We start from the raw sequence: 19,146 nt of genomic DNA, 5'->3' as shown, positions 1-19,146 counted from the left end.
ATAAGCGATAGCTTGAGCATTACTTAGAATGCCGTTATCATGTAGTATCAGAGCGTATAGTCGATATAAAGATGTCAGAGCGAGCGCAAACTGACGGGCTTCATGTTCCCAGGCGATACTCAGCGCGTCGGCATTCTTTGCCCTTACGCAGCCATGCGAGCACCTGTCTGTTCCGGGACGTGTCATTACGTACCTCTAAAGTACATTCCCTGGACACCAAGCCAGCAATCATAAAATGCTCTTTTCCTCTCGGTAGTTTTTCACCGCGTTTCCTGCGCTGTATAGCCATGGCAACTATACCGGAATTATGTAATCTTGCATAACACGTTTACAACATTAAATACTCCCGATCTATACTAGTATATTTTTTAATATGTGCTGTTTTACGGGGATGTTACACAAGATGTTTTACCAAGTTAATTATTCCGATTACTGAAACCCTGATCAAAGGTAGGTTTCAATAGAGAAAATGAAAATTTTTCTTTTAATATTACAGAAGCCTCTCTGATACAGATACATTAGCCAGACAGTACGTACATTCAGGTGTGTGTAGTAATGCTCCCCGCCGGCCTGCTCAACTGTATCGCGATCGCGTTTTTGCACACAGCCATGTACTCTGCACTTTTTCTTGCGGTTCGCTTGAACATTTCCACTATTCTCGTTGCGCATCCCTCGGTCGATGTAACTGTAAGAAATTGCTACACTCGTTACTTGGGAAGCGTTCTTGTCCGTCCGTACACTAGGCATATTATTTCTGCAACACTGATATTAATTGACATACCTGCATGTAGTTGAACATTCTTAAATCGCGTGTAATTGCTGCGCCGCCTTTGTAACCGGCGACAAATAGGCTCATCACATTTGTAAAGAGTTTTTTGTATGTTAATTACGACTCGACATTTCATTTCAAAATTATCTCGAGTGTATTTTTTCGGTTTTATTCACTTCTTAGTAACTCGAAATAATATTTTTTTTTATAGCCTAAGTGGTTGAGCAATATCTCTTTGCTCCTTTTAATGAAATATTGTTGAAGGATATATTTTATTCTTCATTTAATACTATGCAAGAATCGGTTATCATGATCAATTTTAAATTATGTAGAGTTGTTATGAATTTCTATTCAATAAAGAATAAAACTTTTTGTGTATTATTTACATAATCGTGATTGATGTTGAAGTTATTACATTACCTATTTATGATATAATTAAATTTCACATCCCTTCAAATCAATCTAATGGATATAAAACATATTTAATCGGAATTGAATCAGCGAAGCATAATATAGGACTTTATAGCTTGGATTCGGCGAAATCGCTGTAATGGCTCTAGAGCTTAACGCTTAGTTTTATTGCAAATCGTAATCTATAGTGCAATATGTTTTATTAAATGTAAAACACGGTTCTTGTAAATCTATTTATGTTCCGGCGACACAATCTTTACATGGTACAAACGAAACGAAACTCAGTAAATTGTGAAAACAATTGTGCCCTTTATGATATGAATCTGGAATACTTTGAGTAGTCTACATGATTACCCGTATCGCATTTCTCACAATCTATAGTTAGTGTCATTATTGTCATCGGTGCGTGACGCGGCGACGTGTGATTACCGAGTAATGCGAGGGGTTCGTGGTTGTGGTCTGCGACAACTCGCCGACTGCATATAATTGTGGTTCTTTCAGAGAAACGTCCAACACGTGAATTCCAACAAAGAACTGTTCCAGTTGCTTGGGGCGGTGTCAATTTGGCGGCCACTAGCCCTAATTACTTCTTCGTGGAACCTCAGCGCACTCCCCTCATTAGTACGCTTCGTGTTTCGATGTGTACTCGTTTGCGAATTGCGCTTGTGTTAAAGGAATAGACGAAACTAGTGATAGTTGATAAGTTGCTAGTAGACATAAAGTCACTTATATAAAAATTGAAGACATTACTTATGGCTCTAGTTGGTAGGTATCTCAAGCGACTTACAAGTTAAAATTATGGCAAAAAATTCGCTAGCCTTTCGCACATCCTCATATCTATTCATTGCTGCATTGGTTTTCTCAATTCATTTTGTATAATTAGGAGTGGTATTTGTTTATTTTTTAATAGTGTGACGTATTCTATAAGGAATGCATTATTTACCTACCTTAGAAAGTTTAAAAATATGTTTTTTCAATTGTCTATATGATAGTTCTATTTTAAAAGAGGTTCTATTTAATTTTTTTTTATTCAATTCAATATCGTTAATTCCATTGGAGCGAGTGAGTTCCATTTAGAGCTTTGAATTGAATGTAGAACATTGAAGCTGTATTTATTGCTAGTAAGTTGTTTTGTAACCATATAAATTATGCAATTAAATCCTTATTCCTATTGTGCTCTTGATAATGAAGAACAAAAGTAAAAAGTTAGTTATCATTCACATTAAGTGTCCTTTCATTTTATTATTTTATGTTGTTAATGAAATCAAAAATAGTAATGGACCGAGGTTGAAATCTTGCGATATACAACATTTGTATGATTAGGGATAGCTTTTCTTGAGACGTATTGCTGTATAGCATTCTTAAGGCTGCTTATTCCCTGAATGGAGAGCCAATGGCCAGCTTTAGTTAACTGTTATATATAAATATTTGCTCGGTGTATATGGTAAGTGAGTGTGAAAGCTATATTGTATGCGCGAACTCGAATGTCAATATATTGTATTGAACATCGGAAGTTTACTGTTATTCATTAATGTTATTTTTGTGGTTTAACGAGAGCAGAGTCTTTAATTGCTTCATTTCGTCGCAATGATCGATGAATCAAGTAGTCACTTTACAGAGCATCTTTTGCTAGGTTCAGTGTCTTTTAATTAAAAATATCCATCTATCGACTATTGATCCATAGACAATCGCCTCTATAACAGACAAACAAGAAAGCGCATTAGCCAGAATTACAGCTAATTCGCAGAAGCAGTGAGAGCCTTAGTACATTTTTTACAGTCGACTAGGAATTGACGCTTGGCTGCTCAAGATTGTCGAGTTACAGAGAACTCGACTCACAAGCACATTCTCTATTCACTGAACGGGCTCATCAGTATAGCTTATAGCCAATTAATATCAATACTATAGTTTAATTGAAGATTTATTATGTGACAAAATGTTGTTATTTAAACTGAATTCAATAAAGGAGGTTTCATTGTATAATTCAATTGCTAACAACCTGGTACAACTCAGGATGACTGATACATAATGACTATAAATACTGCAGAGGTGAGCCGTGGTGCTTACGAGTAATTAAAGCCAATAATCGAGATTCCGGACTCTCCATAATGGGAAATTCAACCTTTTAGAAACGCTTCTATTATGGAACTTCATATATGATGAATAGACATATGGAGTATGTAATGAAAAAAAATGTTTATACATGAAATGCTTAAGGAATAAGCAAGAAATGATGCACCGTATTTTCATCTTCATATCATACAATGTATTATTATATGGATATAAGCACACTTGATCGTCGTTGAGCAAAAACTACTAACAGTATATGAATAAACAGGTATCCTTTGTGTCTGTATAGGCGATGCACGAATGATTTGTGGTCGCAAGTTATGTGTAAACCGACTGCCGACACGCGGGTCAAAGACCGGTTCGCATTTCGGATGATTTCGCCGGCCCGCAGGGTCTGGGCCGGAGCGGCTATGACCTCATCTTTTTCGAGACCTTTAACGTTGTTCGTCCCTTTTCATTGATTCTTGAAGTGGTGCTTCTAATCTATATTAAAATTTACTATATACACATATTTAATATAAACACTATGTTAAGTGCACAGAAACCTGTTTCTATTAATTTTTTGGTATGTAAAATGGTCGTGACTTAATGTTCTTAAAAAATGATATTCTCAGTCTTAAGAAACGTTAATATCATAATAATTGCGTCGTACCTTTATAGCAGACATAACATTTGCAGAGGAACAAAAACTCGAGACGGGAGTCCACAAAGGGCACCGCACTCTGTCTGCACTTTGCTTTTTATTTCTTTTTACCTTTTATGTATTCACGTTGTTATAGATTTCCTTCGGTAAAACCATGTGCGTGTATTGATGTTCATGTAATTGTTTCTTCCAAGAAAAAACATATCGAATATAATTATATTTTTTAATCTTTGCATATTTCTTACACAGCTGATTACGCGAGCTTTATAAAAAAAATAATTACTAATAGTACCTACCTAGCTGTTTTATGTAGATTACCGTTTTTTATTTGATAATAAATTTATCCATTTAACTGTTATGAAATCATATATATTTATTTAATTTATGCGCAGATCGAAAGAAGAGACTGGAAAATTTCTACAATTGAATTGAAAGGAATTGTCGTTGAATGATCATGTTTCCACATTTAAATTGTTGAACGTGTTGTTGATTGAGTCAACACAACTTATAATAGTAACTCTTACTCTAAATTAAATTTCTAAGAAACTCACGATGATATCTCATCGCGTCCTATTTATAAAAACAATAATTGTAGCAGATTGTATCTGCTACCTTGCTTTTGTGAATATTTGTTTCGCATTTAAAAATAGATTTTCACTTTTGCATATTATATTTTATAAATATTTGTATTAGGTTGTATCCGCAGTTTTACCTGCAGCCCAGGGTTCAATCCGATTTATTTATGAATCCGTATATTTTATGAAATTTTTCGTTAAATTTCAACTCGGTGGCGCAATTGATTGTTTCTTATTGTCCTTTAACGCCCAAATATCTAAATGCAAATAAATTTAGTCGCGATTCAGCAAGAAACGTTCGACAATTCCTAGAAGTTATCGTTATGCGGCCTTGCGCTGAAAAATGGCTCCAATATTTGTTTTCCCTCTATAAAACGTTCAAAGACGACTCCCGCGGAGCTTTACTACTCGCAAGAAACGTTGCTCCGCGCGACGTTTTTGCGTAAGATCCATTCCTGAACACTTTACAGCTGGTACCGTTCGCGCCGAATTATGGGAATATAAATATTTAGTTAGCGTTTCTTAGATGTGCGCGAGTTGTGGGAAGATTAATCGGCGTGCAGATGTAGTCCGAAGCCTTCGAAAGTCACGATTTCCTCGTTAGCTAGAGTTTAATAACGTGATCCTGTTCGCGGAATGGATGTCATGTCATCGACAGCTGCAGTCGCATTACGTCGCAGCTCCCGCCCGCTGCGCCGCCGCGCCCGCCGTCCGCCCGCCGTCCGCCCGCTGCTCGCCTCCAGCGGATCGGTGCTCCATTAGCCATTACTGCGAATTGTTTCCTGTAATAGATGTGTGGAATTGATCGTATCGCAAATTGCAATCTCCCTGATATTATAAAAACACGTGTATCGGCCCGCTCTACCTACAGCGCCGCGATATATAAGTATGTAGCGATTGCGAAATGTATGTATGCGTATATAAATAAACGATGAACGCATCTTTTATCTAATAAACGATACATAAATTATTTCGTTATTATAATTGAATGAATTGTATATATTTCATTATTGTACTTGACTTTAATTTTCAATGCATGTATGAACACTGCATTAACATTATATATATACCTACTAGTTGACCTGACAAACACTGTTCTGACTTTCACTTGTGATTTAGGGGTATGAAAAACAAAAGCTGGACGATTCTCAAACAATCCAATATGCATAGAAAATTTATATGAATCGGTCCAGCCGTTTCGCAGGCGTATGGAACATTGAGACACGAGAATTATATATATATATATATATATATATATATATACTAGCTGTCCCGGCGAACTTCGCAACGCCATAGAATATTGTTTCGACATATTTTCCTTATCGTTCTCACCTTTTAAACCTTCCCTAGACCTCCACGGACATATCAAGACCAAAATAAGATAAATCCGTTCAGTCGTTCTCGAGTTATAGCGAAACTAACGAACAGCAATTGATTTTTTTATAATATTTATATATTTATACTTTCAACTATTTTGCTGTGAAGATTTCAATACCTATTCATTACTATCCTTCAGAAGCGCGTCGATAGCTCAATCAGATCTTTTCCTCAGGTTCAAAGATGGCGTAGCGTATCCCTGGTCAGCTGGCGTGTCGAACCTGATCCTGTACCCCGAGGCGGCGAACCAAACCCTGTACACCCGGCACGCGGCGCGCACCGACTCGGGCAACTACACCTGCCGCCTCAGCAACGAGACTCACAGCGAGACACACACCATCAGACTCGATGTATTGGGTGAGCTGACTCTCCGGATACAACTTTGTTAATAACGCGCGTATACTAACTCGTGTTTTCATATATTGGTTTGTTGAATGCTGTATATTGTGAGGTTGTTTCTGAAACTTTAGCACTTTATAAAATTAATTTATAGTGGTTGACATTCGCAGCTTTGTTGATGGTAATCTGGTCTATTTTATGGCATATAGCTATTATATATTATATGCCGCTTAGGAAATGACTGGAATGAGCAGAAACAAAACACCGGACGAAAATGTTATATATATCTTATATTTCTGCATATACTTACTAGCGTACAAGCGATTGTAATATATACAATAGTGTTTTCTTTTATTTATTTGTGAAAAATATGTTTGTTATATTTCTAATTTCTGATTGTAAGACTTCATATTTCTTATTGGTAAGCACTATTTGAAGTAATAATTAATAGGCCTTGGCTGACTGTTTCTATAAGAGTAAATCATTTTAAAAATACGTATCCGAAGATATCGTGCTTCGTAGAAATGGAAAGAAAGTATAGATGCATCAATAGAATTCTAGTGTGAAACCTTCATCCAACATTTCTTGGTATCGTTATACACTATAGAAAATTGTGAGAAATAATAACAGAGGCATATATGTAGATTCAAATAAATAATAAAGAAGCCTACGTACCACAGCGTATTTTTAGAGACTTTATTTGATACAATTTAAAATAAATTATGAAAAATTTCCCTTTAAAGAGTTACAATTACGGTTCAACAGCATCTTAAACGATCTGCTACATTTCAAACGAGATTTTTTCACTGCGCGTGTCGTTCGGGGAAAATATCCGAACCATTCCCGCAATGAGCTCAATTTTCGTTTCACAGAAAAACCGACGGACGCGCCACAAACAATGTTCATTTCAAAGGACCAGTGGGTGGAGGAAGGGAGCAAATTGCGGCTTTTCTGCGAAGCGCTCATCGGTAAGGACTATGAAATTTCACTCTTCATATTTTCTGAAACATATGTCCGTTGTGACAACCCGTTATGGCTGAGTGCTAAGTGGGATTAAATGGATGAATAACCGCTGGCGGAGCGAAGGGGTTGATTTGTATATTGATCAGCAGTGCGCTTGTAAATGCACAAATTATTGATTTCATTTAATATACAATGCCAGTGGAGTGTTGCAGCGAGGTAAATAACAAAAGTTTTCAATTAGTTGCTGAAGCGTTACTGATATGAATATATATTTATATCGGGACGAATGAATGATTCTGTATCCTCCTCCTTCTGTTGGAAACATCAAACAAACGGCATAAGGTAACATGGAATTTCGAGAGTTAGTGAAAGTACGAGTAGACATTGTTTTCTTACAATTTTTAATCGAAATCCATATCAATTTTATTAAGAGTATTGTTAGACTTTAAACATAAACATGAGTTTTTATTAATAACGTCTGATAATCGTGACATATATATCGTAATATATAGATTTAAACTTGCCTATGTTGATAAATATATTTTTGTCATTCAAAGCAATGCTAGTCTTATTTACGAGATATATTTTTAAACAAAGTATTCCAGTTAGTCATTGTATGAAATTTAATTAAGTTCTTGTAATTTAAACCTTAATAAAGCTCGTCGTTGTTTACTCACTTTTGTTTACAAATTTGTTTAGCTGTAGGTAATAAAGACGAGTTTTTATCACATTATAAGAATTTAAATTGTTTCTCCGTGGAATAAATAATTCTTATCAAACAAAACAAGTTTAATTGCAAGCAATTAATTAATGTATCAATTCTTTTTTGTAAATGTTAAAGTATGTGAAAAAAGAAAAGACCACAATTTTTATGACTATCTAGCGGTCTGCCCCGGTTTCACTCTTAGTACGTTTTCTCTCCATAGGAACCTTGTGCCTTAAAAAAAACGATTAAAACCGAATTGCTGAATTGTTCGTCCCGTTCTCGAGTGTTACGCTTAGCAGCACATTTGGCGATTTTTTTTTAATGTCGTAGTCGGCAATGGAGCTAGTGGGTCGCCTGATGGTAAACACTACCACCGCCCATGAATATTTGGAGAGGTATAAGGTCAATTGCAGAAATTTCGCCACTACAAATGAATTGCCGACTTTAAATTGGGAAGGGATTAAGGAAGGATTGATGAGAGGAATGAAGGAAAGGTCTGGGAAGGGTAAGAAAAAGGATATGGGCCTCCGGTTCCCCTACTATCACCCCTCCGGTTTTCTATGGGGGTGTTGTACTTCCCCGGTGCGAGCTAGCCCAAAGCGTGCTCGACTACCACATACAAAATTTGTTTTTATAAGTATATATATATTACTAATGTGGAATATTATTATAGGTCGTTCCTATTTAGCCGACGCTCGCAGTGATCTCAGATGGCTTAAAGTGTGGCCCAACGGGACTGAAGGTGAATTATTGGCTTCTCAAAATGAAGTAAAAACGACAAGGTAAGTACTTATTGCTACTGTATTAACGGGTTATAAGTTTGCGTGGGAAATGTTACATACCCATGGATGGTTTTCCACCATAGTCATAGTTTTTAAACTTGTATTATGATTACGTATTATATTTAAATTATGTTATTACTAGCCGCTCGTCCTGGCTCAGCTCCGGTTGACCTGAGAAAAAGATAAAGCAAAATGTAGCCTATGGTTTTCATAATAACGTGACTTTCTATTGAAAAAATCATTTTATAAAATCGGTTAAGTAGATCCAGAGATTACAACCCCACAACGTCACAAACTTCCAAATTCACCTCAGTACATCTTAATGTTTTTTTATCAGTAATAAGTATTTATAAATGTGTAGCTAAAATACACTTTAAAGTCAGAGCACTTGTAGATTGCTTCAGTTACCCAACAACACAATGCCTGACTCACGACTTGAACCAAGGGCTAAGCCATTCCAAGGAATTACTTTTTAATTGACATGGGTTGCTCTATATAAGGTAATTGACCAAACAATTCTTAAACGAAGTTCAAACCAATAGTCGCGTGTTTACCTCATACAGCTTCCGAAACAGTAAGTAGTGATTATGTGCTGCATCTTCCTGGTATAGGGGAATCCCCAAGGATATAAATTTTTGCTATATCCATTCAAATTGTAAGATCATAAGATGGATGTATATCATAGAATTTTATAGCGTCAATGTTGCATCTAGAGTTATGATTATATATACATATCATGAGATGCAGTAAAGAGAATAGATTCCACGATTCGAAAGGTTGTTAGGTCATAGTGCAACTTGTTAGAAGGGAGTATGCGGGAAGTTGCTGTCGTAGCGAAACTTTTGTACGAGTACGGAGAAGTTAGATTGTTTTAAAGGAACCGTGTTCCTAGAATACTCTTGTGGTTATGTAATGTAATTTCAACGTTCGACGTTCCCAAAAACGAAGGAGCTGCTCTATTGGACTGTGTTTTTTGTTGGTTTTGTTATGGTATAACTTATATATATATAACTTAATTATTATATATATATAACTTCGGTGGCCTTTTTGTAGAAACGTTTGTATTGATTATTTGGATTGCAATAATAACATAAGTTTTAAATGTATGTACTTGAAGATCGGAAATTGGCCTCTAATATAGCTTAAAAATAATAATTAATAAATTCATTGATCACGACTATCGATGAATGTGTTCTTTATTATATATCGTATCATATCATGCATCATTTTTGCATAAATATTTGTATATTTTGGATTTTAAAATACAATTTTCATCAATGACATCGCGCCAAAGCGATATTGAATTTTAAATTGCCGCTGCAATACGATTTCCTCGCAATGAAAGTCATAGCTGTACAATCGCGGCTTCCAACAACACGTTTCTTTCTGGGAAGTTGATGTCATGTGTGACGCAACAGCGATATCGTTTCCAAGACTCAAAATCCTTATTGTTTGCGTGCCGTTGTGTAATATTTATTTGTTTTCAGGGAGGATGTGGAGGACATTATCGGCTCGTATTTGAACATTGACCGGCTGTCGGTGCAGGACTACGGGACGTACGTGTGCGTGGTGCATAGCAACGATGTGGTCTTCAGGAATTACGTCACCGTGCACTATAAAAGTGAGGCTTTTAGGATATACGCCCGCGCGTTTGTTTTGCTCTGCAAATGTTTAGACACTCGAATGGATAATCTTAGATGTAAACGTTAGCATTATATTGAGAATATAGAGTTATATGGAAATTCTAATTATGACTCTTCATAAATTGATTTAAAAAAATCCTCTTGGATTAAAGATTTTAATTAAGTAAATATAAAACCATTTTTTTTTCAATATATAATAACTGAAATTATCAAAATGTATATGTATGCCCAGTGCTAGGTGGATATATAATGGAAGTGATATGCGTATATACTAAAAACAAACAATTGCTTTTTACATTATTGACAGTTTAGTCGCAATAAAATAAAAATGTATCTTTAACCTTTCTGCAAACAAATAATTTAAATTTGAGCACGTTTCAGAGCTTATAGGGGTGTAGCGTACATGTTAGTCGTATTGCAATACAAGGTTCGTTCGGATCGCGTTTGGTGTGAATTATAGCTTAGTGACAGTGCGTAAAGTGCGTTAAGAATGCGTATAATATTTACCAAAGTCAGCAATTTGCAAGAAGACATGTAGTTTATTACAAGTAACTTGTGCGTGTGTGTGCAGACGGCGATTGGGGAGGGTGTATGCAGTGTAGCATACAGGAGTGAGTCATCACAAGTAACGTGTGTGTGTGTGTGTGTGTGCGCAGACGGCGAGTGGGGCTCGGAGGAGGCGTGGTGCGGCGGCGCGGGCCCGCGGTGGCGCGCGCTGGCGCTGGGCGGCGCGGCGGCGGCGCTGCTGCTGGGCAGCGCGCTCGTGCTGCACCGCCGCTGCACGCCGCGCCTGCTGCTGGCCGCGCGCCACGCCCGCGCGCGCGCCGCCGCCGCCGCGCACCGCGCCAGAGGTCACTGCTCATTCCTTTATTAGCGACCTTGCTCTTCATTTGTTTGTGACGCCCTTTGACGGTCCTTTGGACGCCCGCTGTGGGTTAATGGCACGATTTGATTGCGTGACATGTTAATATCAATTGAAGACATAATATATAAATCTATACTAATATTATAAAGCTGAAGAGTTTGTTTGTTTGAACGAACTAATCTCAGGAACTACTGGTCCGTTTTGAAAAATTCTTTCTGTTTTAGATAGCCTGCTTATTGAGGAAGGCTTAAGGCTATATATGTACCACGGGCGAAGCCGGGGCGGACCGCTAATTATTAATAATTATCAAATTGTATTACAGTTACACGAAACTTAAAATCAAGCTTTATCTTTTGAGATTGTAAACAATTAACATATTTCAACTTAAATTAATTTGTTTATCTCCATGTACAGTGTTAGAGAAAGAATTCGACGTGCTAGTGTGCTGGACGGCCGTGGACTCTGAGCTGGTGCGCGGTGCGCTATTACCCACCCTCGCCTTCAAATACAAGTACCGCGTGCACACCGCTCTGCTGTCTACGCAACCTGACGATTGTAAGTATCATATCAGAAACCTCTAAATTGTACATGATTATGGTCCTTTGAGTCTGATATTTATTTATTCCTTTCGTTACGTTAACGTGTTTCAAAGTCGAGTCCAATTAACAAAATATGGTCGTCCGGCAGGGTACAAGGAGATAGTGGGCGAGGCGAGCCGGTGCCGCTCGGTGGTGGCGGTGGTGTCGCCGGCGCAGTACGCGTCGCCGCACCAGCTGCTCACGGCGCTGTGCCAGCTGCGCGCGCTGCCGCACCCGCCCGTCGTCGTGCTGCTGCAGGTACGCACACGCACGCACCCAGTCCACAACGACCGACAGACATATTATTAAATGCCTGTTTTCAGATATTCTAGAGCACATTTATGGGTCGAGACATACGCTTTTACAATGGAGTTCCTCATAGTGCTCTTAGAAGTGCTAAATTTAAAACCTGTATCGATAATTTTTTGTTTATCATGTAAATATCGGTGCGCAGGATCTGCCGAAGCTGAAGCGCGAGGCGAAGGACGGCGGGTCGCGGTTCGTGGAGGTGCTGCGGCGCTCGCGGCTGATCGCCTGGCGCCACGTGCACGACCGCGCCTTCTGGACCGCGCTGCGCCTCGCGCTGCCGCTGCCCCCGCCCGCCCCGCCGCAGCCCGCGCACCCCCCGCACCCCCCGCACCACCCGCACCACCCGTACCCGTCACAGGTGAGTCACGTCACAACTCTCCCCCCCCACACACAAACACATGCGCGTGCGCCTTTCGTACACACACACATCGTTGTGCGCGACTTGCACGTGTTCATATCACACACCAATATTCACGCACTCTTCCTTACATATATGCACGCCCGCCCGTGATTACTCCGCACGCACACAATACGTCCTACTCGTCTATGCCATACGCACGCATACACTTACGAATGCGCAACGATTCTAGTACACACGCATGCATGCTAATATTATGCACTCAGGCTCGCACACCATAAACGCTCATACGCACACAAGTTTGCACAGGCTGTGTGGAATATATGCCAGCTATACTCAAGAAGTTTATTGTGGGAGTTGAAAATTAAAGTAAAAACAATGCAATAACTGCGGTTAGTTAAAAGAGGTTAAGAAAGTAAATTGCTTTAATTCGTTTAAAAGGATTAACATTGGCACCGTTTGTGAGAAATGTACCTTGACAGTGCTTACGGGGCCTCATAACAATGTTTTCTTCAATGATCCTAATCACTCATATCCATTTAAGCTTCTTACAATACAATAACACTTCACAAGTTGCTAACCTAGATTTAAAAAGTGAATAAGATACAGCATTTGCCTTTAGAAAATATATTTATGCTAATTCTAACACCGAGAAATTCTCAATAAATTTTCCTTTAAAAATATGAAAGAATGTATATCATTCAAAAGCTTTAATATCCAATTTATAGATATATTAATGAAATATTATAAAACTACATGAACATTGCAATATTTTTTAAGAGGTTAAGTTCAAGGATTTGTTAATGACATTACGATGATATTTATTGCATTTTATCATTCCCCAGGAAAAGACCGCGAACCCAGTGGAGACGGAAGAAAGCAAGTATTCTCGCTCTGGCAGCATGACCGCGCTCGTGTAGAGGCGTGACTACCATTTTATGAGACTCGAATCTTTCGCAAAATAAAACAATAGTTAGTAATATAAGTGTATTATATAGTGATAAATAGTGTTTGACACTAACTCTGGTGAAGTGCTGCTGATGAGCAAGAAGACTGTGGATAGTAAGTTAGTTCTCTTAATATTTATCGAAATAAATCACATTACTGTTGAGCGTAGGACAATATGAAATCTGTATACAGTTTTCTAAGATCTCAGTGACGTTTCTTTTCGATAACTTAAGACTATCACGAATTTCTCATTTCTCTTTCTCGTGCCAAAGGGAAAAAAATTACATGACAATTATTTAATCTTTTCGGTTATATCTTTTAGTATTTATTTTATTTATCTTTCGAATTAATGTCCGCGAGGCAATTTAGGCGTTTGAATTTATTTTCTTACTCATAAGTATTGTTCTTCTCAAAATTGAGAATCTGTCCATTGTATTAATTTAATTGTTTTTGTGTTGTGTCGCTTGTTGTGAATTATGGTGGCTCTTATGTATGTATGAGTACATTAAAAGCCTGACATATGTTTAGATACATTCAAGCTGTAGTGTGTAGTTGAGTGAATGGTCAAATGGTCTGTGATAAACAATTAAGTGTTTGTAACTGAGCTGCAGCTTTATATATTATTTTGTAATTCATTTAGCATCTTCTTTGTACGCTGTTCTATGATATTCTTCGTTGTAGAGATGTAGTTGTTTCAACCTGTTAGCATGTCTACATTCTATTGTATTACTCAAAATCATTGTTTTTGCATTCTTATTTTATATTGAAACAATTCTTCTTATATCATGATGTATGTAGCTAACATTGAACATGCTTATAGAAGATAGTGTTAGATCGGTATTAAAGTGTATTCTCAGAACCAGTATTCAGAATTACCATGTGAAATGAGCTTTTGTCAGTGCAATATCCTAAAAAGTCGAATATTTTACTATATCACATAGTGGGTTGAAACTTCAACTTACATCTCACTCATTTTGATGGGTTGTTAAAAATATTCAGTATTGATGTTGATGTAAATAGTTATAATATTCATGATAGGCGATAGCTAAGTATCTTTTGTATTACTCTACATTCCGAAGTGTTTTTATGTTAAGTTCGCTTTCTGTGGATAGCATGTACGTATAAACGACTTAATAAATGAATAAGATAAATCATACTTGTTTTATTTGATATTCGAATATCGCGTCCACATAGAACACTGGGAAGTTAACTAGATAATGTTATTTGTATAAAACATATCGTGCTATTATATTATTTTTGTATAGAGTAATGCATTGCGAAGAGTTATAAACTTTGATTTAAGTTAGTTTAAGCCTTAGTTAGTCTAAAAAATTTTTACTTAATAAAATTATTTTGAAAGCGTTTGAAAAAAGATCGACATTGTTAATTCCCATATCCAACTACCATATATGTAAAAATCTCAAATACCATCAACATTTAGATGACAACAATTCCATCAGCCAAGAGCTGGCTAAAGAATGGATTGTAACAAGTTTTTACATTTGTCGACAAAAGCACGTATATAATATCAACGTTGAATTACCAGAAAAAAAGGATGATGTGGGTTGTATAATAAAAACTGGAATTGCAAATGTATTTTTATTACAACATTCAACAAACAAGATCTTATTAAAATAGATTCATAATTAGCAGGCACTGTATATATTTTAACATTGAAATACACATCACACAATTCAATTTTCAAAATATTCGAGCTAAATTCGCACCATAATAATGTAAGCATAAATTGATCTTACAATATATAAAGTGGGTTGGTAACTAAGATTCACACTAATTCAGAAGAAAAAGAAAACAATTATTCTAAGTACATCAAATTAAATAAATCCACGATAAAACCAGATATCGAATAGAAACTACTTAAAAATTAAGTACTTAAACGTACCAAGCTGCCCAATGAACCGCTGATACAATAGTGTTGTATCAAGCTTGGGCTAGCTTAGATTTGAGCTTCAATAAATTATTTCAATAAGTATTCGATTGTAATGAGAAAGTAGGCAGTCATTTGAATTCAATTACAATTATAATAATTTAAGTAAATGTTAATATATAAAACTAAAACCTGCTTTTACAGGACACACATTCGAAAATACATGCTATACTTAATTAATAGTAGTGTTTGTAAATCCATTGCAAATCAAGAAAACGCATTGACTAAAGCACAAAGCTTAGAAGAATAAAGTTCAGATGAGATGTGTATGAGAATACAATCATTAAAAGGCAGTCAAGGCATTAAAACATAAGTTCATTTCTTTCAATGCAAAGAAAAGAAAAATATTTATTGTTACCGAATAAAATTGAGAAATATTAAAGAACAGTTAACTGGGTAAAAATTGCCTTCTAACGTTCGACAAGTAACATATATTGTACGCAGTCATTTATATGACACAAAAAAAAATATTGAATTTTTTTTAATAAATTCACTCAAAAACAAACAACCAATTATTCAACCCTTCACTTCGATGTATCATATAAACCACTGGATATATTTCAGCCGAATAAATTATAATGAAAAACGCGTTTTCTCGACATGCAACCTACAAAGAAAATAAATTACGTTCAAGGTTCAATCTCGCTTAAGAACAACCAGAGATCGTTGGTCCCTGACAAAGGACGTATATAATTTCGTAACTAAAATGTGGTCAGCAGAACGCCAAATTGACTAAAATTAACTAAGTGTATAAGTATAGGAACGAACGGTGAGTGAACTTCACTCCGTTGCCTCTGTTGCTTGTGGGTACTTCTTGTTGTACGCCTGAAAACAAATATATTATGAAGACTATAAGAAAGATTTCGTAAATGTTCTATATGCAATGTAATAACAAAGGCTAAAAATGGCTAGGAGGATAAATGTAAAATATATGTTCGAGTCCCGACATAAGTTTGAATTATAATTTGTTATAAAAAGTGATTTCTGTGAATTTAGTGATTTTAATTATTATTGTGAGTTGAAATAAAAGTATAAAATTCCGTTTGTGTCTTTTGCTGCTCGAAGTTACCCAAGATGCCCAATGTAGAAAACGTAATTAGCCCACTGAGCCCTATACTCCAGCCTGAGCTGACATATTTCTGAGAAAAAACGTTTCAGAACTTATAGATAGTCCAATCAAACCTACAGAAACTACGGCACATATAATTTACCAGAATATAATCAGGATGTTTGTTTAACGGCGCCATTTAATTAAGTGGCTGGGCTTCTAATGTATATAAGCTAGTTGGCTGTTTATGTCATAAGGCTGTAAGTTGAATGGCGCCGTTTAACAAAGAGACTAGGCTACACACGCACACACGCACACGCACACGCACACACACACGCACACATACACACCTGCAAGGCGACCTTAGCCAATATCTCGGCCATAGAGCGGCCGGTCTGGTCGACCATACCGCGCAGAACCCCGTCTGGTTTCTGCAGCAGTATATGCGGGTGGTCGTACTCCACCATCTGACCCGCGTCCATTACTAGCACCTGGTGCGTAAAAATTTGAGCTTATAGAGAAATCGAGATATATAATTAATGTTTGGTTAATTAATTGTTTCTCCAATTTTTGTGGGAAATGATAATTTAGATACGAATTTTCCATTGAAATTAGGATTACAGTTATAACAACAATAAAGATTTTTTATTTCAACAGTGCCAATATTATAATTTAAATAAAAACTATTCCAAATTTGAACAAAAGTGACCCAAGGCAAACCGAGACATTTTATTTCGTTATCTGGTGAAAAAAAGTTTATAACAATGTCGACATAAGAACACTTATGAATGCAAGGGAAACCGGTAATTTTATTACTTTATCCGAGTCCATAACAGTGTGGAGCCGGTGGGCTATCGTGAGCACGGTGCAGTCGGCGAACTTGTTCCGGATCGTCGTTTGAATTAACGCGTCCGTCCTATGGTATAAAAAAAAAACTATATAAACAAACAGAATATACAAATAAATAATTTCAACAAATTCAAATAATAATCATATTGTCTTTGGTAGTGTGTCATTTTAGTATTTTGTAATATACTCTACGTAGTATAAAACAAAGTCGTTTTCCGCAGTCTGTGTATATATACTTAGATCTTTAAAATTACGTAACATGTTTTGATGGGTTGTTTTTAATAGATAGAGTGAATTAACAATCAAGAGGAACGTATAAATTACATTGTAAAGTAACAACGCGTGCGAAGCCGCGTGCAAAAACTAGTATAGGATAAATCTTAAACATTATGTACTTAATAAAAAATGAACGCATCCAATGAGATCAGCGCGTTCAAGCAAACGAACAAACAGTGCTATAGTATATAATATATGCGTATACAATATATATCAGAACTGTTCTTTCTCTTTTTTCTGTCCTATTCCTTAACCTTCCCAGTTCAGTCTTCAATCCTTTCTTTCCAATTTGCGGGAAATCTAGTGCCTCCCCAAAAGTTCACGGGCGGTGGCAGCGCTTCCCATCAGGCGCCCCCACACGACACAAGACAAAGCAACGAACTGCGGGTCGACGTTGGCGGTGGCCTCGTCGAGCACGAGCAGGCGGTTGCGGCGCACGATGGCGCGCGCGAGGCACACGAGCTGGCGCTGCCCCACCGAGAAGTTGCCGCCGCCCTCCGACATGCGCGAGTTCAGCCCCGCCGGCAGCTCCATCACGGCCTCCTTCAGCTCCACCTGAGCGGATCGGACGTTTGCGACAATGGTTCGATTTATACATGTCAGAGAAAGTTATATTGTGGGATAAAAATCATATATCGTATCTACAAATCCCGGTAGGGAACCCACAACTAATAAAACGTTAGGTAATTTGTGGTTCGTTGGATTAGCCTTCCCTTAAATTAAAAAAATAACTTTAATTTTAAAGGAGAAGGGGGGAGAGGCCTGGGTGCGCGGTTATTTTTAATAAAATTAAGTTCAAGCGCTACTAATACTACGACCGAATAATAATATGATATGTAATAAAATGAATTTGATATTAGTGCATTACTAAAGTCAAGGAGTAGACAATGAAAATCCTTTACCAGTCCTTAGTAGTAGAACTTCACTTAAAATAATTAAGTTAAAATTTGAGCGTGAGGATATAGGACAATATCATATATACTATTGTATAATTATTTTTTATGCACATCATTCGATGTCTAACCAAAATCATCAAATTTAATGTTTGTATAACGTTCTTTACTAAAGTACTGACCTCCTCCAGCGCCCTCCACAGCACCTGGTCGGGGTACTCGTCGAAGGGGTCCAAATTGTGTCGCATCGTGCCCGAGAACAGCACCGGCTCCTGCGGGATGATGGAGATCTGGCTGCGCAGCTCGTGCAGACCCATCTCGGATGTGTCCCGCCCGTCTATTATGATCTCGCCCTCGATGGTGGCCAGTCTGAATTAAATTAATGAACAGAAAATGGCAACAACAATAAGTAATACATATTATTATGAATAAGATAAAAAATTGGAAATGGTACACTATAGACATAACACTTTAACCTATACCTGGTTATAAATACTATTCAATATTCAGTTGATACAAAAATAATATACTGACTATAAGTGATCTGGCGAACTTTGCCACGGAACATATTTTTACATATTTTTCTTACATTTTAAACTTCCTTTAGATTATTACGTATTCATTCCTTAGATTGTAACGTATGCATAGAAACCAACATCTTTATCATCAAATCGGCCCGACCACTTTCGAATTTATTCAAGACAAACGGACAACAATGGACTTATGACCTAAATAAATATATCAATAGGTAACTTTCGCGCCACGCACATACACACATCAATCACTAGCGTACTCT

General features: G+C 37.0%; 2 protein-coding genes across 2 annotated transcripts in view; one reads left to right on the top strand and one right to left on the bottom strand.

Annotated features, from left to right (window-relative positions):
• The window catches only part of LOC119830011, a 33,064-nt gene extending 18,576 nt beyond the window's left edge, over positions 1–14,488 (top strand). The window contains exons 3-11 of the mRNA XM_038352820.1: positions 6,021–6,202; positions 7,057–7,152; positions 8,527–8,635; positions 10,123–10,256; positions 10,935–11,129; positions 11,558–11,698; positions 11,831–11,979; positions 12,176–12,388; positions 13,234–14,488. Coding sequence (XP_038208748.1) covers positions 6,021–6,202; positions 7,057–7,152; positions 8,527–8,635; positions 10,123–10,256; positions 10,935–11,129; positions 11,558–11,698; positions 11,831–11,979; positions 12,176–12,388; positions 13,234–13,308 — 1,294 coding nt within the window. The 3' untranslated portion in view covers positions 13,309–14,488. The remainder of the gene's footprint in view (positions 1–6,020; positions 6,203–7,056; positions 7,153–8,526; positions 8,636–10,122; positions 10,257–10,934; positions 11,130–11,557; positions 11,699–11,830; positions 11,980–12,175; positions 12,389–13,233) is intronic.
• Positions 14,489–15,081: 593 nt separating this feature from the next.
• The window catches only part of LOC119830010 (probable multidrug resistance-associated protein lethal(2)03659), a 35,868-nt gene continuing 31,803 nt past the window's right edge, over positions 15,082–19,146 (bottom strand). Inside the window, exons 23-27 of the mRNA XM_038352819.1 lie at positions 18,533–18,719; positions 17,840–18,012; positions 17,149–17,248; positions 16,683–16,823; positions 15,082–16,109 (exon numbers count right to left, since the gene is read on the bottom strand). Coding sequence (XP_038208747.1) covers positions 16,065–16,109; positions 16,683–16,823; positions 17,149–17,248; positions 17,840–18,012; positions 18,533–18,719 — 646 coding nt within the window. The 3' untranslated portion in view covers positions 15,082–16,064. The remainder of the gene's footprint in view (positions 16,110–16,682; positions 16,824–17,148; positions 17,249–17,839; positions 18,013–18,532; positions 18,720–19,146) is intronic.

The sequence above is a fragment of the Zerene cesonia genome, chromosome 11 (assembly GCF_012273895.1).
Source record: "Zerene cesonia ecotype Mississippi chromosome 11, Zerene_cesonia_1.1, whole genome shotgun sequence".
In the NCBI taxonomy this organism is placed as follows: domain Eukaryota; kingdom Metazoa; phylum Arthropoda; class Insecta; order Lepidoptera; family Pieridae; genus Zerene; species Zerene cesonia.
Note: the sequence above shows the minus strand (reverse complement) of the source record. Positions and strands in the feature narration are given on the sequence as shown.